Source organism: Cricetulus griseus, chromosome 2 (genome assembly GCF_003668045.3).
Source record: "Cricetulus griseus strain 17A/GY chromosome 2, alternate assembly CriGri-PICRH-1.0, whole genome shotgun sequence".
In the NCBI taxonomy this organism is placed as follows: Eukaryota; Metazoa; Chordata; class Mammalia; order Rodentia; family Cricetidae; genus Cricetulus; species Cricetulus griseus.
This window is the reverse complement of record NC_048595.1, coordinates 248,042,201-248,068,899: the sequence shown is the minus strand read 5'-3', so window position 1 is coordinate 248,068,899 and position 26,699 is coordinate 248,042,201. Positions and strand designations below refer to the sequence as shown.

The following is a 26,699-nucleotide window of genomic DNA, read 5'->3' as shown; positions in this document are numbered from 1 at the left end:
TTTTTATTTAATCTTTGATAATATCATGTATATATACAAGATATCTTGATCATATCTAACCCACATATCCCTCCCCTCTCACTCTACCCAGACCCAACAAATTCTTCCCCCTTACGCTTTCATGTCTTCCTCTTCCTTCCCCTCTTCTTCTGTTCCTGCATTGCTTCTTTTTGTTTTATAACCAACTGCCTGCAAATGCAGGGTGTGGGGCCATCAGTCTACAGAGCACAGGCAACCTACCAGGAGCCATGACTTACCAATAGCTCTTCAGCTAAAAATTGACCCTCTGTTGAGAACTTGGCTACTTTGGGATGTGAAAGTAAGATGGCGCTGGTTAAGAAAAATGTTGGTTACCCCTTATCTCCAATGGTTACAGGAGACTGGCTAAATGAGCATGCTATAGAGGTCTCCAAAAGCATTCATTCAAAATCAGCTTTGAGTGGACATCAGCTTTGAGTGGTCAACACAAAACATTTAAACTATGTTATTTCTTAAAGAAAAAGGTTGGAAAACTACCAAGTGATAGTTCTTCCTCAATTTTCAAAGAGGAAATTTCCTAAAATGATATCCTCATAAAGATTCCACTGAAGCTTGAGAAACAGCACTCTGTGAACTCATTAAATTAAACTTCAGTCATAATTAAATATATTTTGAAAAAACAGTGTTAGGTCGGAAGCTTCTTTTTGTTTCTCAACAGATCTTTGTTCAATATCTGCTATGACGAATTCATGTTGTATAGCAAGATCAGTGAAAAGTTCAGATCACTTCTTGCCTATACTTACAGAGTATGGAAATTTTTCCGAGTGTAAGACATGTAAGAAAAAACTGTGATACAAGCAGAGTGTGATAATGACAAGAAGAAAATAAGAGCAACCTTCAGGTGAAACTTAAGGAAGCAGAAATTATTCCTGTAGCAAGGAGGAGGGGGCAAGATCTATGTTCATGGCATAATATCTCTGATTAGGGGCCTTAAGGGTTGCATGTGATTTCTACAGCTATGCATAGAAGCTGATGACATACCCAGAGAATTAATGGTGCAATCAAAAGAACAAAGGTTGAAATCTTCTTCTCTAGAAATTATATCATATAATTTAGGCCAGAGACCTAATTCAACCTTCCATTTATCAGAATTGAAGACTTGAATTTCAACAAGGCTAAGTGTTTTTTCCAAATTCATTATTCCAGTTTGGGAGGACTTAGTTTTTTCTTCTCCCATATAAGCTCTTCATCTGCAACCTACCCATCACTCTTGCACCAATCAGGCCAAAGTATACACGAGTCCACAAGATGATCCCAGCAGTCTGGGATGGGGGCAGTGTACATTCTCTGAGAGATGATAATTGATTCACACAGGAATTTGCCTCTCCCTTGGCTTCATCAGCCCCAGATTCTGAGCAAGTCCTGGCCTCGGTCTTTATTAACTGAGAGAGTCAAAGCAGATTGTCATCAAGGAAAGGAATTTATGAAAAGAGCCAACAGTACTTGAAATGCCTCAAACATTACTTTCTTAGATTTGACTCCCTCTAGAGTATGTTGAAGGAAAAGACTTCTCCAGTGAAATCTTTTTTCAATACACGTTAAAAATGGAAAGTTCATGTGCTAAAACGAACCTCCAAATAAAAACAATTTGAATAGAAGCAATGGCAAAGTAACTTGGCCTTTCTTAATGGATGGTGCTCAAGTGATTTAAATCATTGTCTCATTCACATACTGGTGCCAGCCCCAGAGGTCATTAATGACTGCCTGTGTGACTTAAAACCTTAAAATTCCAAATTCACAATAATAGCTTTAGCATGAGACTGCTAGTTTCTGTTATCAGCCAATATTTAATAAATTCTCTCAAATCAGATAAACCTATCATCAAGAAGGATTTATTTCTCTAATTTGAAGTGCACTAACACAATTCTATGAGACTCAGCTTCTTGTATCTGGAAAGCACACATATTTACTTGTAAGGGTATAAATGTCAAGTGTTTCTTTATGGCAAGTATGCATGTATTAGTTCTATATTGTAAAGGAATGCAAAAGGAACTTTTAACAACGGAATGAATTTAAAACAGTTCTTTTTTTCTTTCATTTGCTTCACATGTTAAATCTCAGTATATTTGTCAAACATGAAGATTTTTTCAGTGACCCTGAAGCAGATGTACCACACATCATTTAAAATAACAATATGTTTTAAAATCTCTAACAGGACTCCAAGGCTAGTTAGTCGAGTTTATCAAATTATTTTTATTTTCCCATCACATTAGGGAGCCTATAAATAAATATGTGTGTGCCATAAATAATATTATATATATATATATATGTGTGTGTGTGTGTGTGTGTGTGTGTGTGTGTGTGTGTATAGAGCCATTTTGAAGAAACTTAATAACATACAATAGTAGACCTTCTTACAATTACAGACAAGTGCAGACAACCACAAAATTCATTTCCATAAAAATATTTGTAAATAATAAGAGAGAAGAAACCATAAAATCTAGTGTGAATAATAACAGCCATCTGAATTTATTCAAGAATTCTTTTGCTCTTTAAAAAAACACATATTTAATTTTTGGCAAAAATGACACCTTATGTCATGCTTCCTCAGTAATGTTCTTCCAGCAAAGTGAGCTGGAGTTAGTCTTTGGGTTCCTTAGCTATTAGTTGATAAGTAAAGCACTTTGACTTGTCTACTAATATTAATAATTAACTTGATTGATTAATATACATTAAAAGAATAGAGCACAGTCGTGCCGGTGGGAAACTGTAACAAATTGGTTATTTATTTGAACACCGGGGTGGACTAAGGAGTTCATTTTGACTCCTCTGAATACTGAAGACAGATAACTCCACACCTTTGAAAGAACTGAGGGAGGAAAAAAAAATCCAGTTTCTCACAACTTGCAAAATGTAGTGACTAATCTTTCTAATATTGTATTACACAGTCTTGTGATGTCTCCTGATAGCAGTAGACCATCTCCCATTCCACAGAGTGGACTCACTTGACTCTCTGTTTATTTAACTGACACTTGTTTGAAAGCCTGGGTGCTTCTTATCCCTTTGAGTCACACACTGAGTCTGGGAGCCTCTGCTCTGGCACTTTTAGCACCTCATTAATTACTAACTGTAGCAAAGTCCTGCTGTTTTGCAACTCCACTGCCTTTGTTGGGAAATCACAAGCCCTTGCTAGAATGGGAAGGCAGAACAAGAGTTATCAGCCAAATGTTCAGTTTGGCTGCTTCTAACAAAGGCTAATTATCTTAAGGTCTTGTAGCTTCTCTAGATAGTCAAGCTAGATAAGTTCGCTCATTGGAGCTTGTGAGTTCCTTTAAGTTAAGCACCAGGGGAATGCAGGGAGCACTGTTTTTGTTGTTGTTGTTGTTGTTGTTGTTGTTTTTCCTGTAAGGAGGTAAATAACCATCAAAGCTATACCTGAGAACTGGAGATGAAATTGAGAAGCTCCCCCTGGTTCCCACAGGCAATGTGTTTGAGGGGAGCTCAGAGACCATCCACAGCAATTGGAGCCATTAATGCCCCCTCAGCAGTCCCTGCCCAAGTCATTCATTTGACACTGGATCTGTGCTTTCTGTAGCTGTTTACTGGTTGCAAATGCAAGCCCTGACCTCCTTCCCACAGAAAATAAATCAATAAATAAACCCGCCAGAAGCTCTACTCTGTAGTGTTCTCTATCTGTAACACCTTGCCATGTGGTCCACATGCTTTTGTATGGAGATACTTGAGATAAGTGATGTTTCTCCTGCTTTAAAATAATCATAAAAATAATTCTATTCCCCAGGGTTTGGTCTTGAACAAACTCCCTAATGACAACAGAATTTTACCAAGAATGATCCATAAAACTAACTGGGTCTTCTGTGGCAAGGGGCAGCTACATTGAACAAGCAAAACAATTAAACTCTCCAGTCCTCTTAGACTTGTATGTTGTTGGAGTGGCTAGTCCTCATTCTGACAGTCACATAAAAATGAAATAAACATAAAGGTTAAAGTCCCAGGGTCTGAAGAATAGCTTCTCTCCTTTCATATTGAATTATAAGACTTAATCATTTTACTGAGACCATTGCACAAAATAGCTTGATACCATGTTTGAAAGGCACCCTTTCAGCAGCTTTTCCCAAACAAGGAGAGCCCCTAGGATCCTTAGGTTCCCTGGGTGTCTCCTGGGTTCTTGATAATGAGCCAGTGACTTAGCTGATTGGAGCCCCACCTCCTCAGATGTCCCTGCCTATCAGATATTTTGGAATCTTTATCTCATCTCACATTCCCTACTTTGCATGCTTTCTTCTTCACCTTTTGTTACCTGATGAAGGTTGTGAGGACACAGAACAAGATGTCCCCACTCAAGGTCACCAGATTGAAACAACCTGAGATTCATGCTAAACACATACACACACACACAGACACACACACCAGTTTTCTATGAAAATACAAACTAAGAGTTCAGTGGTTCCAGCAACATAGTCTGAATTTATTTTATTTTTTTCATTTAACAAGGAGTTTAAGTAACTCTTGCCTTCAGTCTCATTTGAGCATGAGTAGAGAGAGCAGTGAGTTCTAACCCTGGGGCACACTAGGATCTCCTGAGGAGTGTTTAAATCATAGAGACACCTATTAGTCATTCACCAGCTCTGATTTAATTGTGATGAAATAGAGTTCATTCTTGGTGCTTTTCTGCGCTCTTGGGGGGTTATATGTCAGGACACAGATTCTTTAAGTCTCATACAAACACTTATACAAAAGGGTTAAAATGGCTGATTAGATTATGATTTAGCAGGGCTAAAGCAGAGCCTGAAAGTCTGTGACTCTAACAAGTTTCCAGTTGTTATTAGTCCTGCTGATCCTTGGACCACCTATAAAACCTATTAAAGAGAGTGCTTGAGAATTGAACCAGAACCAAAGGTACTGTCTACTGTCTCCTTCACTCCCCATCCCTTCTACACACACACACACACACACACACACACACACACACACAATTTATAATTGAGTTGTAGAATGTGATGAGGAGTTAAGATACACAGCACAAAAGACAGAAAGTAACTGCAAGTCTACAAAGTAGGTAAAGGAATGTAATTCCAATGCTATGCCTTAGGTCCTCAATCATGGCTGGGGATACGTGCTCTCAGAAACTGAGGAATTTCCTAAAGAGTCCTATACAGAGAGTGGCTCTTCAGTTGATTTTGGAGGAGACAGGAAGAATTCCTGCGTAAGTCTTCTCTTGAAAAGTAATACATTCAACATCTGAACTGCCCTTTTCCAAAACTGCCATCAGATTTAGACTTCATTTGGCTCAGAATCTAATTTAATATTCAAGACTCCCAGGATGGGCACCTTAATTGCATTGACTTAATTCTGCTCACTTTTCTATAGTTGAAGAGCACCCCCTTTTTTAAGTCCTAATAAAGTTGATACTGAATAATGTATTTATTAATACATTTCTAAAGCCTTCTTCAAAAATAAGCTATAAGCTAAACCTATGTTCTTTCTTTCTTTGGTGTCATCCTCTCTATTAATATTTTTGTGCTTGCTCTCTGCTTAGTAAGCACTGAGTTTGCTCACTGGTGGGCAATGTGAACGTAGACTCCGAGTGGGTTTTATTCATTACAGTAATTTAAAAATGAATAAATTTGGCAATACAAAAATAAATAATACAAAAACAGAATGCCTAATTTTTTGAGTAGGTTATTTTTTTCATTAAGTTCAGCTGAAAAATAAAAACAGAATCTGTTTGTGAAGCAAATTCATATGGATTTTCTTAGTTATAAAAACAAATACAGCCTTTAGCTGTTAAGCAGCATGCAAAAATACTGTCCTCCTTCAATTATATCCAGAAGTCACCTGATCAGAGTCTTTACAAGTCAAGAGGGTATGAAGGTCATTAAAGAGAATTGCTAATGCTTGGACCCGCCTGCACCCACCGGGAGAGGTGAATGCTGGGCCTTCTCCTGTCCACCTCCTACCCCTCATAGAACCCACAGTGTTGCTGCACCATGCCTGGCTCCTTTTGAAATTTCAGCTCACCACAGAGGCCTTATGCTGGCATGAGTTGCCATTCAAAAGAAATTACCTTCATTTTATTTCTAAAGGAGAATCAAAATTCTCTCACTACAAACTCATTAACATCACCAGGCACTTTGGTCTGTCAAGTGTTCCCTCTGGTTCAGAAGGCAAGTATGTTTCCTATTGTCCTCCAGTTCCTATGAATTAGCAGGAGTTCCACACAGAGCACCCTATATAAAAGGTTAAGAAGCCTCTGCAGACTTGGTAGTGTAGAATCCTGAGATTATAGCAATAACAAAGCATCCAAAGCAGTGGTTCTCAACCTTCCCAATATTGCAGCCCTTTAATACAGTTCCTTGTGTTGTGTTGACCCCAACTATAAAATTATTATTATTATTATTATTATTATTATTATTATTATTATTATTGGTTTTTCAAGATAGGGTTTCTCTGTGTAGCTTTGGAGCCTATCCTGGCACTCGCTCTGGAGACCAGGCTGGCCTCGAACTCACAGAGATCCGCCTGCCTATGCCTTCTGAATGCTGGGATTAATGGAATGAGCCACCAATGCCCGGCCCATAAAATTATTTTTATTCGTACTTCATAAGTGTAATTTTGCTACTGTTATGAGTTGTAATGTAAATATCTGTGTTTTCCAATGGTCTTAGGCAACCCCTGTGAGAGGGTCATTTATCCCTCAATGGGGTCACTACCTACAGATTGAGAGCCACTAATCCAAAAGAATGAGGTGTACACAAGACTGAAATACTTTACAAGTAGGAGAGATTCTATTAATCTCTCCCTCCAGGACTCTTGATGTTCTCCAAAGCACATGCATCTCAATTTACCTTGGCACTTACTCTGGTCCCTGGGGCTCACACAGAGGTGGGACCCACTGGGAGATCCTTAGATCACTGGAAGCTGTCCTTTTGGGTGATTATGAAGCTTCCATGATCTCTAAACAGTAACAGGAAGTTGTTAGAAGACCAAATGTAGTCCTTGAATTCTCACAAGGCAAAAATCTCTCTCTCCCTTTTACATGCTCCTGCCATGTGTTAAGCTGATGCTGTGAACTAAATAAACCTCCAGTCTTTATAAAGTTTGTCTGTTTCCAGTATTTCATTATACTGATGAAAACTTCAAGGCCACATAAAATAATTATTTAATGTTAGACAGGCTAGCTGTGGCAGCATAAGTTTTTACTCTCGGAGCTTAGTGAGGGTTAAAATGAGGCAGAAGAATCAGAAGTTCATGTCTAGCCTTGGCTATTGGAGATGCTATCTCAAAACAACAATAATAGCAACAAACAAAAACAATAACAAAACAAAAAGCACACTAGGCATAAAAGAAAATAGACCATTGAATTTTAATAGCTGGTGACTTAGCAACAGTCAATCTGTTTTATTTCAAAGAACCCAACTACTCTAACTTTCAGTCATTCTTTCCCATTTGTCAACAGTAATTTATTCTTTAAATTATCAATTCCTTATTTTTAAAATTTTATTTACTGACATTCAGCACATGTCTTGATTTACATGTGTTAGAGCCCATGAATGAGGGACTCCAAACCTAACAAGGGAAATATCAGCAGCTCAATAACCACACAACTGTGTTTCTCACTCATGCTCTGCCCAAGCAGAGACTTCCTATGATAAAGACTTCCTATGTGTGGCCATGATCACAGCAGCACTGAAAAGAGAATATAGGGGATTCTATCTTGGCTCCCCACACATGTTTCTTTAAGGAACAAAGGTCAGTTTTGTTCTCATTTCTTCCCAATTTATGCCCCATGCCTATGAAAGTGGCAGAAATGTGAACTTCATCAATCCAGAAAACTGAATAAGAAGGCAGAGCTCACAGGCTGGCTCCTGTAGAGTTCTGGAATTATCTAAGGCCAGTGGTACAGGGAGATGCCCTCTGCCACTTCTACTCAACATCTTCATGCTAAACTAGATGAGCCTGGCCTCCAGAAACGGGATTGTAAGAGCTATCAATTCCCACCAGCACAAGAATAAGAATCAGTACATCTTCTGACCTCTGATTCCAAGTTCCTCATAGACATAGTAATTCCTGATTCCCGAGAGAAAGTAAACATGAAGGATCAAATGGAAAGAGACTTGAATCTTCCTTCTTTGTTCTACAGTCTGTTCTCTCCCTCCAGACCAGAAAAGACTCTCTCCTTCTACTTTCCTCTGACAATGATATCTTTGAATTCCTGATTCCTCACTGCCCTGTGTTTTTCAGTGAAATTACATATTTTTGGTTGTGAGCCTAGCCTTTAACGGCTGAGCCATCTCTCCAGCCTGAAATCACATATTTAAACAAGTTAGTTTGTACTTGTTTATCTACACACATATATATGTGTGTGTGTGTGTAAATATGTATATATGAATGTGTATGTATACATGAAATATGAAATGTGACTATAGAATTCACTAAACAAATCTATAATGACACTATTATTACTAGAAGTCCACAAAAAGTAGCTTTAAAACTCAAACCAAAGCAATGATACCATAGTCTAGGTGACACTTGTCCTCTCCTTCAAAGGATAAATAGTTGTGACTCAGCAGAAGAGTAATTACAGGGAATATAATTTTCAGAAAATGAAAGTATATCTATTTCAAGAGGATAAGGTAGAGTCTATTTCAATATATATATATATATATATATATATATATATATATATATATTTGTCAAGCATAACTGTGTCCACACTGAGGGTTCTCTCTAGCAACAATTTAGAAATTGGTCATGGCAGATTAAAATAATTTTAGGTAATCCTTACTAACAAATATGAATTTCAGTAGCAATGTAGCAATTTTGATAATTTTAGAAAGAAATTATTAAGATACAAAATGTCATAAGGTTATTAGTTTTACATCCTATTGTTGAGGAGTGTGCACTCATTCCAGTCTTCACACACATAAGGGTCCTTTCCAGTCCCCTGAGACACACTGAATGTCAGGTGCACCTTTATTGGGGGATTTTTTAGTTACCTATAGAACAATTGACTGAGTAATTTGTTACTAACTAGCTCTTACAGCTTTGATTAACCCATATGCCTATCTATGTTCCACCATGTGGCTCAGTACCTTATCACAGTACAGCATGTTTATCTCCTTCTTCTGAATCTTGCCTACAACTCCTGAGATTCCACCTTTCTTCTTCCCAGTGTCCTCCTAGTCTGGCTCTCACCCACTCTTTTCCTCCTCAGCTATAGGCCAGCCAGCTTTTTATTAACCATTGAGAGTGATACATATTTGCAGTGCACAAAAATTGTTCCACAGCACCTAATTCCTCCCAGATTCTGCCTATTCCCCCCAACTTTGTTATTTTTTTTAATAACCCACAGAGTCTACTTGTGCTACCTACATACTTGTGAGTTTTGGGCTGTCCACTAGAGCATGGTTAAGCTTCTGGGGGCCACATCTTAAAGGAAATTGACTCTCCCTCACCCAGAAGTCATCAACTGCTCAATAGCTCCTCAGCTATGAGTGAAGGGTCTTGAGCCCTTCACTCTTCAGTGCTAGAATTTTGGCTACGTTGATTTTGTGTAGGTCTTCTACAGGCAGCCACAGATGTCATACTTCATGAGTGTAGTGGTCCTGTTACATCAAGAAGACACCACTCTGCTCCCATCATCCCTATCTTTTACTCTTGCTTCCTTTTCTTCCACAAGGTCCCTGAACCATGGTCGGGAAGGATGGTGAGAGCAGTGTCCCATTTGTACTGAGTGTTCTACTGACACTTATTTCTACATTTTTTAATCAGTTTTGATTTTCTGGATTAACCACCAAGGATTGGTGATGTATAGACAACAGGAAGTTGTTGCATTCAGTAACAGAGAATGAGATTTCAAATGTCAGGGAGTCACCATAGTGCTGATGGCTTTCCTTCAGCTTCCAAGATGAGGATGGCAAGATGGCAGTTTCTGACTCAGTCCTCACAGAGTTAAATGGGCAAAGAAGCTACCTAGACTTTCTTTAATAAGACACTAACCTAAGCTATAAAGGTAGCATTCTAATGACTGAATTGCCTCCCAGAAGAGAACATACCTTTGTTACTATTATTTATAATTAAGTTTCAATACACTAATGAGAAAGAGCACATTCAGGCCATAGAACTATCTGTTTTAGTCTATTTTCTATTTCTTTAACAAAATACTTGATACTGGGAAATTTATAAAGAGAAACTATTTTAGGTATTTTTAAACTAAAATATAATTACATTGTCATCTTCTTCTTCATTTCCTCCCTCCATCCTTTTCCCAAGCCAAAACCCTCACAGAAAATCACAACTGATAACAATCCAGAGAACAAGGAACCCTGTGGTACCCAGCCAAAACTGACGAGTCTGTAACACAGTTCCTGCTCCTATGGTACAGGGATAATGCAAAAGAATGAGTAGAAAATGATAAGAGCAAGAGGAACCAGAAGTTTGCTGTGATATTTCATCTCCTAAAATGTCAGAAAAGCTACACCCATGAAGTCTCATCAACATGGCTGCTCAAACAAGATCGGGACAAGGACAACACCAGTAGGAGTACTAACATGGAAGGGAAAAGCCACAAGTCTGTAACCCTGGACAAAGAACTGCAAGTAGACAAAGAACTGCAAAGAGTACTGGGAGGTCTTTCTCAGCAAAGAGAAAAAGATTTATTTTAGCACATGGTTATAGAGGTGTGTGAGCATAGTCCTGTCATATTTTTGGCTCATGGTAATGGCATTTGTGTTGTATCATGTTGTGGCAGAAAAGCCAAAAGGAGAAGTAGGCATAAACAGAAAAAAATCCATGTATGAGACACAGCAAGAGCAGATACCACCTTGCAACATCTATTTCCCACAATAATTGACCCAGTCTTATGAGAACTACATTGAACCTTCCATATGCTTGGATCCCCCAAGTTCTAGTTACCTCTTGAAGTTCCACCATCTTTCAACATTACTACAATGAACACTAAGTGTCATATTCATCAATTTTGGATGGTAAACCATATTCAAACCATAAAACAATGTATCCTTTTAAAAGGTGGAAAAAAATGTATTATACAACATTGAAACATGGCCCGAGAATGAAGCTGTGTAAGGAGAATTCTGAGTGCTTATGATAAATCTCCAAGAAAACCAGACAATACTCTTGTGGTTTCAGTTTCTTCAAAAACATGGAATTGTTCTTGAAATGTGCTTTCATGCTCCTCTCAGTTCTAGTGGTTATGAGTGAGTTTATTTCAGGTTACTTATTACAACTGACTGTTATTATTTGTTTACATACCTCAACATTTTTTGCCATGTGCAGCTTGTCCTTGTGAATATATATACATATATTCAAGTCACTTTTCTTAACCCCCAGAGTATAAACCGTCTGATGCTCTGAATAAAGCTGGCTATTACTAGACACTTTACCACACCTCCTTTTTATGTTCCATTCTCCCAGGTTCCACCACCTTCAGTGCAGTAAACAATACAAGCATTAAATATTACTACCACAGTAATGAATTGCCATACAGTCATCCAAGAGTAACTTGTGAATCTCAGGTAAGCCAAAGTGTCAAGTAGTACTGAGGGAGTAAAGCCATTGTTTCCCTTGTCTCCATTCTTAAACCCAAAAGGTAAATCTACTGTAGAGAAAAACGTCCCTTCTTTATGTGACTAAATCTCAAGGTTAGGGAATGTAATCCAACTATTTCTCTTAAGTGCAGTGTTAAGTTCTGACATTGACTCTTAGTAAGCAAAAGGAAGTCTGTCTGGCAAGATATTTATACTGGGATCCTTTCCACGAGAAGCTTTGTCTGCCATATTTACCAAACCAGCTCTCAAGAAAACATGAGAGGAAGGAAATGACATGCTGAAATTCTATAAAGGAAACCTTTACAACTTTGCCCAAAGATGAGACTGCCCCAAAGATATGTATTTCCCTCTGGTTTCCAAACCACAGTTTCTTTTGCTTGGGAACCTAAAACACAAAAGGGCAAAGTTAGACTCTGCGTTGCTATGTTCTTAGACCTCAAGAAGGGTAAGAACCAATCTAGACTATGAAAGAACTCTAGATGGTCAGATAGTGTGCAGTAAACCTCAGCTTATTCAACGTCAACTTTTCTGATTGGTCAAAGTATTTGAAAACTTACCTTATGCAGAGGTTAGCGTAGTCATTAACTCTGAATTAAAGACAGCCAACAAGTCTTTGCAGCTCATCCTATCCTACTGGTTAAACCTTGGACCAGAAACAAAAATAGAAGAGACATTAGAGGAGATACCTTAAAACTTCTCTATCCCCAGTTCTAGAACCCAAAGAGCCTTGTACTCTGAAAATGAAGAACTATCTGTCAAAAGAGACCTGCCTGATTCCATTCTCCAGTACCATGTAATCTGATGCTGCCCATGAGGAGCCCATGTAAGGTCAGCCAGTGGATAGTTCACCCACAAGGTTGTGGGAAACCATAAATAGCTGCATTTTAAGTCATTCATCTTGGGTATAGTTTGTTGTACAGCAATGTATGGCTGACACAAGCTCCCTGGGAAGAAATGGCTTTGCTCCCTCTTTCTTCTTGCCAAATATTATTAATTGAGTCAATTCTGCTGATGAACACAGAACACTACCCACCAAGTAGGGGAAAGTGAGGGATGAACTACCATTAAGAGAACCATCCAACAAAACATCATCTTTGTTCTCCATAATGGACACTTCTAATAGACCAATGAGAAATCAGAATGGGCTCCTAGAGAGAAAAGAGTATCTGGATGAAAAGAAGGGAGTACTGGGAGTGTTAGCCAGCCCTTATCACTAATGAGAGCAAGGATGGAGCTTCAAAGTCTGTAACTTCTGGCATAAAAAAGGCTGAGAAACCAAATGGATGAGACTCAGCAAGCCAGACTTTTGATAATGGATGCTCAAAGCTCTATCTGAGAAGACCATGAACCAAATAACAAGAGAAGTTGTGTAGAGGAATGGAAATTATGAATAGGAGCAGTTAGGTCCAGAAGGCTAACATCCATTTCTTTGCAATTACTCTAAATTCCTTCAAGCACTTCTAGGAAATATGAGGGACAAAATGTCATTTTCTCACATGATGGGACCCTGCCCACAGCAGTAAACTGGTCAAATCATTAACCTGCATAGACCCCAGCACCAGGCATCAGCCATTAACAGTCCTCCCACACAGTCAACACAGCACAATGAATTACTTGAGGAGGGCCCATGACACCAGTAGAGTATGGCTGCCTCCCTAGAGAGCAGGCAGCCAAGCGCAGCCACTGACCTCCATAAAACAAGTAAAAGAAGTGTTCTCTCCACCACTGAATCAGTTAGGCTAAAACAGAGGAAGAAACCCGTCCTTATCTACAGTAGGTTTCGTCATCCATACGCCAAACACTGTGGGCATCATCCACAGACATTGCCCAGCCACTTTTGTTGTCTTCCCATAGCACATCTCCTATCACCTAGCACTTAGCACATAGGTTTAATCATTTCTCTTCCCTCGCTCACTGGGGGCAATTTCAGCCAGGACAGGGTCCTATTTTTTTTTTTGCTTTGATGTGTCTGTAGGACCTAGATGGTGTTTGCCACATTTAGTCAATATAGAAAGAAAAATAACCAGTTGACCAAAAGTAGCTATGCATACACTTGGCAGTAACAAATGAATAAGTGAAGGAGGTAGTGGTGAGGCTATTGTTCTGCCATTAAATGTAGCTGCTACTCTGGAGATATGCTTCCAGAAACTTCAGAGCACATCTTCATGTCCTCTGTGTACTGCTGGATTTTCATCATAAGCTCCAACATGGCTTTCAGTCAGAGACACAGAACCCCCATAATGTCAGCCCTTCAATACTCTTGCCTAAAAGGTGACACACAGAGGCTCTACATTGGTGGCTAAACTGGAGTTCCTTACAGAAGACAACTGACAACTATGTGTGAGATGAGTAGCTGACTGCCCGACAGCTGTCAGCCCTTTTCCATAAAGTGCCCTTACTCACTTGTGGCAATATTGTTAGCCTAGAAGGAAATAAATAAATAAATAAATAAATAAATAAATAAATAAATAAATAAATAGTGCCTTAGTGAAAACATGCCTGGAAACCAATGTCAGCTTTCACTTTTGCTGCGTCTGTTTCCTGGCTGCTTTGCTCTTTCTTTTCCTGTTTGTCCCCTTGTTTCCCATTGCCTAGCTATAATTTCAAGCATGAACTTTGCTTTGCTATTGCCATTGTCATTCTGGTAAATTCACACTGATTGAACCCATGATGTTGCTTAGGTGTCTGTTGTCCGACCATTTTGTTACCTTAAAGGATTTCCATCCCATCTGCCCTAATCCTGGAACTCCCCGTGTAGGCCAGGATAGTACTAAATTCATAGGGCTCCACCAGCTTCTGCCTCTGCTGTGCTGAAGTTAATGTGTGTCCCACCAAGCCCAGCTAACTCAATTTTAATACTCATGTGTTTCTCTGGAGAGGCAGGATGAGATGGTAGGAAGTGCTAGTGCTTTCAATCAGATGACCTAGCTTCAAGCCCCAGCTTTGACAACTTTGTGTCACTTGGGAACTCAGGAGGGATCTCCAGACAATATTACTGTAAATAAAAAAAAATTAAAGATCATGAGCAAGGCAAAAGGAATCCATGGGTAAAGACAAGTTACCTTGAGATCAGGAAAAATGGAAAACTATTTCTACAGCTGGGGAGAGGATATAACGTTATGGTATGAAAATCTGGTTGAAAGCTAGCTGGAACTATGGAAAAGGCACTGCTATTCAAAACTGTACCTCCACCCAGTGGGGTATACCTTTCCAGAATGATGCCAAAGCAGGAGGACAGCAGAAACAGTCTTTGCTCCTGTGCCCCGATTTAACTGGATACCAGTGGGAAGGAGTTCTACTGACTTACTTCAAAATTGCCAACTTCTTAGGGAACAAAGGTGGTAGCAAAATCAGATCTAGAGGTAATGTCAAGTATTAATAGCACTTTCTATATTAAGCTTGGCCACATTCGACTTTGTTTTTCTGGTCCCAGGTGTCTGATCCTAGAAACTATGTGCTTGGAGATCTGTTTTGAGGTGGTACATGCCAGTAAATGGCAAATTTTCTCATTAACATCCCCTCTCCTATAGTCTTCCACATGCCTCAATACTTTCGCTTCTTCAGTAGCAATTTGTCAGCCTAAAGGTGTGAGCACAGTCACTCAGGCTTTACTGTGAACCGTTTGAAGAGTCTCTCCAGGAACAAAGGAAACACAGCTAGCTATACATCCTTATAAAAAGAGAGAAACAAATGTGGGAGAGAAGCATTACATTCCCTTTTCTCTGAAAAGGTAAAGTGGTATGAAATAAAAAGAAAACCCTACTCAGTAGAGCCTATTTTCTCTTGAAGTTACAAAATCAAATTGAAATGGACCAGTGTCTCCTTGAGATGTATAAATTCTTTTCTCTGGTTTCCCTAGGAGGATGCCCCCAGAAATTAGGGTTTAAGATGTACACTTGCTTGAGATCTGAAGTCTACAGAGACAGATTAAACCAGGCCTGGATTTATCTTTGCTAGACTGGAGTTATTCAGGATTCTTGTAAAGGGATAGGCATTTCCAGCAAAGGGATGCATTCGAAAGCAGATTTCTAAATCTGGACCTAGTCAATTAAACACAACTCTGTAAGTGCTAACTGTGATGTCATGTGGCTAGAAATAGCTTCCACATTTAGAATTCTGAGCCTGTCTCTCTGTTTTGAAGGTATTATTGTTACTTTCAGTGCATTCAGACGCTTTAGAACTCACTTGGTTGAAGTTCTTCATTCTTCAAATGGAGAAACATATAAACAATAAGAATCCAGAGCCAGGACTCGCAATGGTACCATTTACTAAACCTGTGCTTTCTTATTACAACACAGTTTCTTGACAGTAAAACTCTTTAATCAAGCAAAATTTTCTGAGGTGTTACATTCTTTATAGTGAATACCGCTGATTCAGTTAAATTTGAATCATTCAGTAAAATGATGTCATGAAAGAAACTAATTTTAAAGTAAAAACACACTGGACAGTGTTCAACACAATTTTGTAAAAGTCCCCTAGCTTCATCTAGGAGGAGCAACATTTCTAACTCTTGATAGATGGTCCACTATCTACTGTATGTCGTCATTTTCTCTTTTTCTTAATGCTATAGACCACTGAATCACTTCTTAAATTGGCCTAATAATTCTATCTCTGTCTAAAACAGTGGTTCGACGTCATCTACTAATTTCAATGGCTTTTATATAATCTATCAGCTACATGTTTCCGAGATGGCTTCTGGCTACATTAGTAACACAGACCCTGCCAGAAGTACCCTGATTGATTTTACTCACTCACATGCATTCAGATCTGCAAGACTGGAGAACAGAGTGTTTTCCAAATCTGCATATTAGCTCTGTGCTATAATGACTGATGTCAGTTCCAGCTTTGCCAAACATCTCTCATCACTACAAGCTCTACCCCATTCCAGACTCTTGGGTTTTCTCTCTCTTTCTGGAGCAAGCTCCCTTCCACATATTTGCTGTATGGATTCAACAATATGACAATCATTTTTGTTCCTTAAAGTGCCACTGCTGCAATGGATAAAAATAACTTGTTACTGTTGTCATGGCCTGGTTGGAGGAGACAGTAAGAAAAGATGAGAAATTACAGTCCGATTCTGGATACATTTATCTCCCCATGTTTATCCAAACCCATACTATTCTCTTGCCCTGAGTCTCCAACTCTTAATCCCAGTTTGATGTGACAAATGGTAAAATCAGAAGAAAGTTTCAAACTCTGTGCTGCACCCTGGCTTTTAACTTGCTTTAGTCAGGAGCTCTGGAAGGCACTGCCAGTTTCTACGTACTTTGCTTTCTTTACTGAATTAGAAAAATAGGTACTTTATTGCACAAAATAGTTCATGGCATGCCTTCTGTAAGCTTCTGGGACAGTTGAGGGAATGTAAGACTCAGCCATGCAAGTAAATACACATTTAATACTAAGGTAAGATGGACCAACAAGGAAAAAAATAAGTTATTCTAAAGCAGAGCATCAAGAAAGAAAGAATGCTCTCCCTTTTATTTAATGTTTTCCTTATGTTTCCTCTGAATGGTGCTTGTTCCTTGACAAGCTTTTCCTGTCCACTGCGTCTAACACTTCTTTTCTGGGATGGCTCAAGAACCTTAGCTGCTCACTGGATTTGTTTATTTACTTACACTACCATTCCTGTTCTCCTCCTAAGGAACATATGTCTGCATAGCACACGGTGAGAAGTGGGTGTCTCTCTGAATGCTTATTTCCTTGAACTTTTTCACCAAATTGCTTTTTTATATGCCTTTTGCAGTCTCACCCCATCCTGCTCAAGTATCCTGGATTAGAAGGGCTGTCTCTGGAGTCCTTTTCAAAGGCAGCCTCCCATAGCTTTTAAATCCCCCACATTTTATGATGCAGATATTCTGGATCTGGGGTATTAAGCAAGAAAGAACAAAAAGCTGATGGGGACAGACACAGACGAATACAGTGGCTTCTTTGCCAGAGAATCACTATTGGAATCAAATGGGCATCTGTAACTATACTAGTTGAGAGTGATAAACTTTATCATTTATCAGTAGATGTTATACAACAGATGAAGAATGCCTGTTCCTCTCTCTCTCTCTCTCTCTCTCTCTCTCTCTCTCTCTGTGTGTGTGTGTGTGTGTGTGTGTGTGTGTGTGTGTGTGTGTGTGTGTGATGCAGCTCCTACTACTTGTGGGATATCCAGAAAACAGTTTTACCACAGAAAAGTAAATGTGAATTCTTAAAAACAAGTTAAAAAAAATCATACTCTTGACAGGGCTACTGCTTGTCTCATATATCAGACTTACAGGATATTGTGCCTGCTTTCAAATTTCCAATACAAGTAGGCAAAATAATAGACATTTAATAAAGATTTAGCAGAAAAGGGCCAGCCTCCCAGATTTTGTGTTTTGAAGCTTTGCAAAGAATGCCTGTTCCAAGTTCCCTGACTTTTGTATCCAGGCCATTGGATCTCCTCAGTCCCAATTTGGTGGCATATAACAAACAGGCAGGTAAAAGATTCCAGAGATCTGTAAGATCTTTGAAAGATCACAAAATGGGACAAGTAGGGGCTATGACCTTGGCTTCTCCTCTAATTTCGGAACAGATAGATTAAAGGCAATCCTTCAGATCTCACTTGTTTTCTAAGTGGTCTGCTTGCAATTCAGTGTTCGATAAAGTTTCGACACTGCAGAAAAACCCTTCCGAATACTATTAGGTAAGTACTCTTGGGGCAGGTTTACTTTAAAAATGCCTTGAGGTTTGTGACCTTCAACAAAATACTTCAGTAACTGCAAAAAAGCTCATGGGTTTGTGCTACTGCGGAAGATGTTGGATGCCCAACAGTGGATAACACCTCAGGGCCTGGTCTCCTCCCTGGTGGTATTTTGGCTTGGGAGTCTGGTTTTCCCCTGCTAGTGCTGTGAGCTCTCCACCCCCACTCCACTTGCTCTGGAAACAGAAGCAAGAAATGGACCTTTTTGAACTCCCCCCAAATGGGGACAGTCTTTCCACATAGTATTCCCAGTCTCCCAGATGAGAAACCAAAATGTACAACAGATCTTCTCAAGAACATTAGGAGACAAGAAGCTAGCGCCTAACAGGCGACTGAGTACAGGGGGAAGTGCCTGAGGGAAGGAGGGATCTTCCAGAGCCACAGCAAAGACTGGCTTGGAAGAAAGCCTCTGCACAATAGCTTTTCCATCCAGAAGGTCCCCAAAGCACACACCTCTGGGTTCTCCCCTTGAGATCAGGTAAAGCACCTTCAAGATGAAGGGTAAAGCCCACCTTAATCCCCTGGGACCACCCGCCCAGCATCCAACCCCAGGTACTTTCATTGAAAAGGGGGGGGGGGGGCTCAAGGAGACAGCAACAGAGAGAAACAGAGAGGCTAAGGAAAGCTTGAAAAGGAATCTGTAGCCAGAAATCCCAGGAAACCAGGGACGAGAGGAAGAGGGGCGGGTTGCCCAGGACCAGTTGCTGGAGTGAGGCGGGGTCTCTGGAAAGCCAAGGGAGGCAGTCACCAGGATGTGCTGCGCACACCCTGAGGCCGAGGACAACAGAAGCATTGGGGCCTGGGGTACTTGGGACAGTTGGATCAGAAGCCTCAGCACACCCAGTCCCAGTGTGCCCACCTCACCCAGTCCGAATTATCCCTCCGAGGGCCTCCCCCAACCCTGCTCCCGTTCTCCCGCGGTCTTTGCAGTGTCCAGAGATGCTCCGCCACAGACCCGGGACCCCTTAGGCGCCTCTTCCCGTCCCTCTGCCAAAATCGCAACGCCTGTACTTTTCCAGCTCCCTCTTTCCCTCTTGAAATTGAAAGTTATTGAGGTCGCTCGGGGTTGTTGCTCCGGCAGTTTCCTTCCCCGCCCCCCCCAAGCCATTCCCTCTCCCCCTCCCTCCCCCTCCTCCCGAATGGGGTGCTCCCAGCCCTGCCCAACACTGGAGCGGCTCCTGCTCGAGAACGCCAGAAGCAGCTCGGGTCTCTCCAGCTCCCCTTGGCCATGGCCACGGTACCCACGGCGTCCGCTCCCCTGCGCTCCCCGGGTCCCCTCCACTACCACCGCCGCCACAGCCTCTGAGCCCCAGGGGCTACTGCTTGACGGGATCGCGCCCGCGGCCACCGCCGCAGAGCAACCGAGGCTAACCTGCCGCCAGCCGGGAGGCTCCTGCAACCTACGCTCGCGGCGATGACAGCCACCTCAGAGCAGCCGGCTGGGTTCGGACAATTTGAGAATGCAATTGTTGGTTTCCCTGCCCACCCGCCCCGTTTCGCTTGCCATCACAGCACGCCTGTTGGATCTCAGTGGAGAAGTCCCGCTGCCCTGCTTCTTCACCGCTCCATATAGACACGCCTAAAATCTACACACACACATATATATTTAAAAAAAACATTAAATATAACTAACAGTCAAAAGAAAAAGGAGAGAAAGAAGGGAAACATTACTGGGTTACTATGCACTTGCGACTGATTTCTTGGTTTTTCATCATTTTGAACTTTATGGAATACATTGGCAGCCAAAACGCCTCCCGGGGAAGGCGCCAGCGAAGAAGTAAGTGCAGGGTTTAATTTTGGGTTTGGGGTTTTTGTTGTTGTTTTTCTTGTTGTTGTTTTGTTTTGTGTTAAGCATTTGCTCCCTTACCCCGCATTCACCTGTCGGGGTCGCCTTGCCTGCCCAAAGTCAGCTGCCAGAGGAAATAGCCCTTCCAGCCTATGCCTCCCATAGGAGATAACAGTTCGGGCACTGGCTCTCCTTCTCAAGCCAGGGCTGGAGTCTGTGCACCCGGCGCACTGGCCTGGCTCCCGCCCCCCTTGTAATTCGGAATCTGGAAATGTTCGTTTCTTGCTTAGATTCGCTCTAGGGATTTGTGTTTTCCTTTTGAAGCTCCGACGGAGGCCTAGAGCCCCAGGCAGCTGGACACCCGCCCTGCCTTTGGGTTGCTTGATACTGGCTCAACGGGGCACGGGCACACCGCAAGTTGCCGCCTGGCTCAGGGGAACTTTGGCTAGACCCCCAGGCTGCTTTATGGTAGTCAAGGCAAGCATCCTGGGAGTGTCTTTGGGATGGGGGTGGGGGATCAGTGAGCAAGCGCCTGCGCTGCCGCTTCCCACGACGCGCGCACGAGTGGAGTAGTGGTGCGGGGCTTCCACGGCTGTTTGCCGGCCGGCGCTGGGGCTTCCACAACGGTCTGCGGAGTTGCCCACGTCCCATGCTCCGGGGTCTGAATGCAGAGGAACTCCGGAGGTTTGGAACTCCCCGGTTACCTTCTTGCCTTGCCTGCCCCACGTGAGCGCTTTGGCCATCTCAGACTCTCTCAAATGGGTCCCCTGAGACAGGCACTACTGAGAACCGGGCTCCCCCACTGAGCTCATCGCTTCATGGCTCTTTACCCAGTTACCTAGGAGAGTGTTCTGCGGCGGCTGTGTGAGATGGTGCTCTCTCTACAATTAAATGAGGCCGTCCGGGCAGCCTCCACCAAAGTTGGTCTGAGGCAAACGGGCATCTTTCAGAGATTCGGGGGGGAAATGCATGTGAAGGTGGCTTCTCTATTTGTTCCGGGGTAGCCCGGTGCGTGGCTCTGCTGCGGGTACCCGCGAGGGGAGTCCCTTCGCAGAGTTAAGGACGACCCTGGCTTGGAGAGGTCTCCGGACCGAGGGCTAGCTAATAAGGGGAAGTAACTGACATGACCCAGCAAAGCTATTCTGTCTGGTCAGCCCACGACCTTCTCTCCTCTCCGGATGAGATCTCTTCTCAAGTGTCCAGCCCGCAAAACCCTTGGGACAGGAACGCCTGCAGCTCTCGGGACACAACAGCACTTGTGTGGGGTGGAAATTTAGTAATCTCCTCTCGCCACTGTTTGTCCCTGCGCTGGCCCTGGACGTGAGGGTCCCCTGAAAGCTCCCTTTGTACCGCTAAGCCCAGGCCAGACAAAGTTTGATTCACCTGAAATTTCCCTTTAAAAATCGAGGCTGGGCGGTAGCGCCAGAGGCTTGGAGTCCGAGTTGGCCCCACTGCATCTAAGATCGCGTCTCGGCGCAGGAGGGCCTAAACTAAACATGTCAGGGCATTCGATTTATTATTCTTGGCCTCTGAGTGGTTTGTAGTCTATGCAACCCTCCCACCCAGTCTATCGCTCAGGCCCTGCCGCTGCTGCACGGAAGCAGCGGCCTGGGGCTCAAGGTCCTCTTCGCCACCCAGGCAAGCTAGTTAGGTCCACTGGGAACTGAGTTTCAGAGCCAGTGGGGAATCCGAAGCCAGGAAAAATGCAGCTTCTTGCCCTGCACAGTTTAAGCCAATCCGCTCCAACGTGGTAGTGTCCCCCATCTCCACCCAGGAGCTGATCCTGTGCCTCAGTGTCACTGGTACCTAGGTTTCTGACTGGGTGGCTTCTGTTTCTGAAGGAAACAAAAGAACAAGAACGCAAAGAAAGTGATTGCTGTGTGTATGTTCTCTCATCTCCCCTAGGGAGAACCAGAGCGGGAGGGGGGGGCGGGGGCGGGAAGGGGAGTCCTCTGGGTGCGCACATCTGGGCTGGAACTAGAGGGGTGATGTTTGAAGTCTAAAGGAGATGGTTTTTCTCTGTGCCTGGATCATCCCAAGGCCAAGTCAAAGGCGCCCTCTGGTTGTGTTGAAGGGATGAAAGAGGAAATCAGTGGAATGGAGCTGAAATTCCAGTGACTGTGTGGGAGTGGGTCTGGAAAAGAGGTCCTACAGGCAACACCACTGCTGCTGCTTCACTTGAGTCTGCGTGTGCGGCTTGGTCGCTCCTGCAATCCTGGGAGAGGGGCGACCCCTTGTGTCCTCCGTACAGACAGAAGAAAGATTTGGCAGGAGCAACATGGCTTTTTTGGAGCAAGGATCAGAAGGTTAAATGTCCTTGTCAAATGTCCAGAAACTCGAAATTAATGCTGCACGTTCACAAATACACCTGGATCATGTTTTTTGAACTATCTGAATAAAAATGTCCTTATGGTAACTGGGAATATTTTTATAATGAACCATTAGGTGGTGGTCAAACTATTTTAAAAGTGGTCAGACATCCCTCTTTTTTTCCACGATAAGGGAACGACAGTGAAGAGTTAAGAGTACCAATTTTGCCTGGCATTAACAGCTTCATTTTCATAAACTTTTACAATCATCTAATGATGGAGTTAGAAAATAAAGGTTAAAAATATTTCCTAAAGTTTGTAAAAGTGATCTCCTGAATGTTTCAGTACCAAAGGCCCTTGCTAGCAAAGAGTTCATTTGCAGAATTAAATATGTTCAGATCTGACAACCATGGCTTATCGTCAGAAATAGCCAACAAAGTTATGCAAAGAATCTTATCTCTGTCTACAACAATCAGTATTCTATCGATCTCTACTTGACAGTAAACCAGTGATCCTAATTATTACACACTACTATTTTCTCTAAAAAAATTTACAGTGTTTTAAAACAGAAGTCTTGTATTTCTAAAAAATATATATGTAATCATGGCAAATAAATGCAACAAAAATTACTGACTTTGATTGATATACAGTACCCAGAGATGACAAAATAAATTTATTCGGGATAAAACAAAAAGTCTTTACTCAAAAGAAATCACCATCCAGCCAGATGTTTTAACCGAAAGCCCTAGATTTGGACCCAGGATGTTAATTTACAAATCCTAAACTCCATCTTTAATCTCATTTCCAGCTTTCTAAGCTTTTTCCATTGAGGCTTGGTAAAGCCAACCTTCCAATTTGGGGGTTGCATATTAATAATATTTAAGCACCATCTTATCACAATAATCACAATCCCATCCTAATACATCACATTTCACCTGAATTATTTTTGTGGGGCCAGAAATTGTCATTTGGCTGGGATTGATCTCCCTTCTGTAGAGACTGGGTTTAAGAAACAAGACCAAAGTAGCCTGCCAGAGAGCAAGACAATGAAACTTGTCTGCCCTTTATAATTTATACTGTGTGCTAATCCTGACATAGGGATATCAGTCTAATAAAATAATTAAGTTGATGATCTCCAGATTGTCATCTTCCCAATATGTTTAGAGAATAGGCTATTATTTGCGACAACGTGGACAAATGTTAAATAATTAAATACTGAACAGGACTAGAACACTTTGTTCAACATCATTTGATCTATAAGGCTCTATAAGATGACACTGCCCCAGAGGGTCTCTGTCAGAAACAGTGTATCAGGCACAGTGGTCTTTAATTGTGGGCATCTATTATTTCATCTTAATGTTTCTGAATATAGACAATCATGTTTTAGAAATTAATTATATTCCTAACAATTAAAACACAACTACTACAATCTGTACAGAAATATGACAAAGAAAAAGGGTACAGCAAGAACAATTATACTGACAACATAACTATTAGAATATATTGATCACTGCTTATGACAGTATAGCAGATGTTGACTTATAAGATTCTGATGCACTCTTGGTGATTTTATTGCTGGTCCTAGAAGAAAAAAGTTAACAAATAATAGAAGAAAGCACTGATATTTTGAGATATTAATTTGAATGTTGCATTTGGAGATTGGGAACAATACATTTTTCCTCACTTGCTTACATTAGTCACCTGTATGCCTTAGTTTTGAGAAACATAGTTTGACAAAGATGTGAGCAAAACTGGTTGGAGAAAGTGCATTTTATGGCATGTCATATGGTATGAATGCAAATCAAAGATAAGTTCAATTTCCTAGGAAGTGGTGGGCCACATACAGAATGAAACAAATACAACCAAAATGCATTTACCTTTCTAAATTCCAACTAAAGCATCTTTGAACTATAAAGTTGTTTTTCAAAATACCTTGTTATTCTAGGTCTGTGTTTACTGTTTCAGTAGAAAGATTTTGCCAAGCATCTGAAAATGGTGATTTTAAATACTATCATTTTAGCCCATGTGACTCTAAGCTTAAGGATAACAAGTGAAAAGGGCTTACCATGATCATTTCAATATTCCTTTGAACATGTAGTATGAGCAGTGATTTTACTTGTAAGTAGATAGGCTTTACTAAGCCATTTCTCCATTAAAGAGTTCCCTGGTTTTTAATGTTCTACAAATTAGGTCTCCAGAAAGCAATGAATTGAAATTACAACATGCAGTAAAATTTGATTTTCAAGTTGTTATAGGAAAACCCTTGGTACATTACTACAAAACGACTTTATTAGAAATTTGATACTTTTAGATTATTTGAATCTGGGTAAGGATCTATAGGTTGCTGCTAAGTATCTAAAATATGTTCTAGTTAAATGTCTAATCGTTTTAAATATGTGTTGTGTTTTTAATCCTTCACAACAAAGCATTTCAGAACTTTACATAAAGTAATATTGAAATAGTACTATGAAATTACAACACTACAGTAATACTCTGAACTTTCAAAAATGCAATTATTTCAGATATTCTAATTTTTTACTTTTTCCTCTTTATCTCTTTAAAACACTCAACTTAGGTATTTCCCTCTTCCCACTTCCTCACTATTCATTCATACACCTATTCCCACTCACCAAAAATACCATTCTCAAGTTTCAGTGAATTCCTGAAATGCACCACATTGGATGCTGTGTTTCATGAAATGCAATAATCAATTTTACTTGCCATTAGGAAAACATCTATATGTTTTGAAACTATAGCAAGAGTCAGTCATTATAATGTGTTGGGATTGTGTTTGACTTAGTGAGGATGGTCCCTTCTTTTAATGGTGTTATTTCCAAAACAATAATTTGAAATTTCTTCACTCATAAGTTATGTGGATTTTTGTCTTCCTTTTGATCTTGTTGAAAGATATGGATAGCTTACCTTATAAATTTTAGGAGATTGCAATGAGTACATTATCTTAGAAATTACCATCTGCTGAGTCACCTAGTAGATCTGAAATGCTTTTCAAATAAACCTTAGTAATATACATGAAATATAAATAGGATTTGTGAAAGGCACTGGTGATTTTTCTTTGTTTAATGTACCCAATTGTATCGTTTAATTCAGAAGCACTATTAGCATTCTAATGATACTATTCATCAAGAAGTACTAAAAACAATGGAATGTTCCATTATCAAGTGTTACAGTTTGTCAAGAATGCTAAATGTCTGGGTGTCACTGCATCCTAAGACTCCCACTTTCTGCCTGAAAAATTTCAACAGTATGACACCTAAGTAAAATATCTGAAATCATTTCATATGTGCTCATTTACAAAACATCCAATTGCAGTGCCTCTTTCTTTATAAGATCATCTCTGCCTTAATTATAAGGTTGACAAGAGATGTAGTTAACCATTTATTACCACTACAATTTTGGGGAATTAAAAAAGACTTAGTGGTGCCAAAGAACATGTTACTCAATCATATACTTGGATAATCGTAGCTGTCTGTATTTACCGTAGCTCTTCACGGCACTAACTTATATGGTGTTGCATCTGACCTTTAATTGTTTGTTAAAGAACAAGTTTCATAAGTTTGTGATGGAGACTGACACCTGGAAAGAGAGAATCCCCAGTGGGAGTTAGGAAGAGTGGAATGAGAACTTAAGATCTTGATTCACGGTCTAACATGATCACTAGTATTTAGAGGATCCATACAAGCCCCATTTACCATACTTGACAGTATTTTCTCCATGACAAGATTAGAGGTTTGATTCAATAAACAAAAAAATCCTTAGATCTACCTCATCCAATACACTTAACAACTATTTATCTTTTTGTGCGAAACAAAATTCAGGAGCAGGTAGCTAAACAGTTCTTCCAAATATACTCCTCTTACTCAGCTGGGTTTACTAGGTAAGGGTTAAAAGGGCAAACATAAAGTCATCCATTTGTAATAAGTAAATTTATAATAAAAGACATATTATAGAGATTAACACCTGAATGACTTCTCAAACTGGAGTGTGGGTTACATATGACATTCTGTGTCCTTCAGGTGTTGTCTGAAAATGACAGCTAAGGCTTAAATAGGAACACCAGGCAGGTTCATCTTGTCCTTCAGCTTCAAATTTCTGGAGCTGTTCAGAGTGCCAAGTAGAGGAATGCTTCAGTGTTTCTCTGGATAGTAGCATTTAGAGGTGGCCTGTAAAGGTAAGAAAAAGTCAGATCCAAGAATCCACATTTAAAGACAAAAGGCCTACACTATGACACTCAATGATGATGCAGGAGAATAATGCAGATGACTCATTTTGATAAAATCCATCGTCCT

The 26,699-nt window shown here is 40.8% G+C and overlaps 1 protein-coding gene across 1 annotated transcript in view; it reads left to right on the top strand.

Moving 5' to 3' along the window:
• The first annotated feature begins 19,444 nt into the window (after positions 1-19,444).
• Rspo3 (R-spondin 3) overlaps positions 19,445-26,699 on the top strand; it is an 81,806-nt gene continuing 74,551 nt past the window's right edge. Inside the window, exon 1 of the mRNA XM_027398416.2 lies at positions 19,445-20,074. Within this exon, the coding sequence (XP_027254217.1) occupies positions 19,978-20,074 (97 nt within the window). The 5' untranslated portion in view covers positions 19,445-19,977. The remainder of the gene's footprint in view (positions 20,075-26,699) is intronic.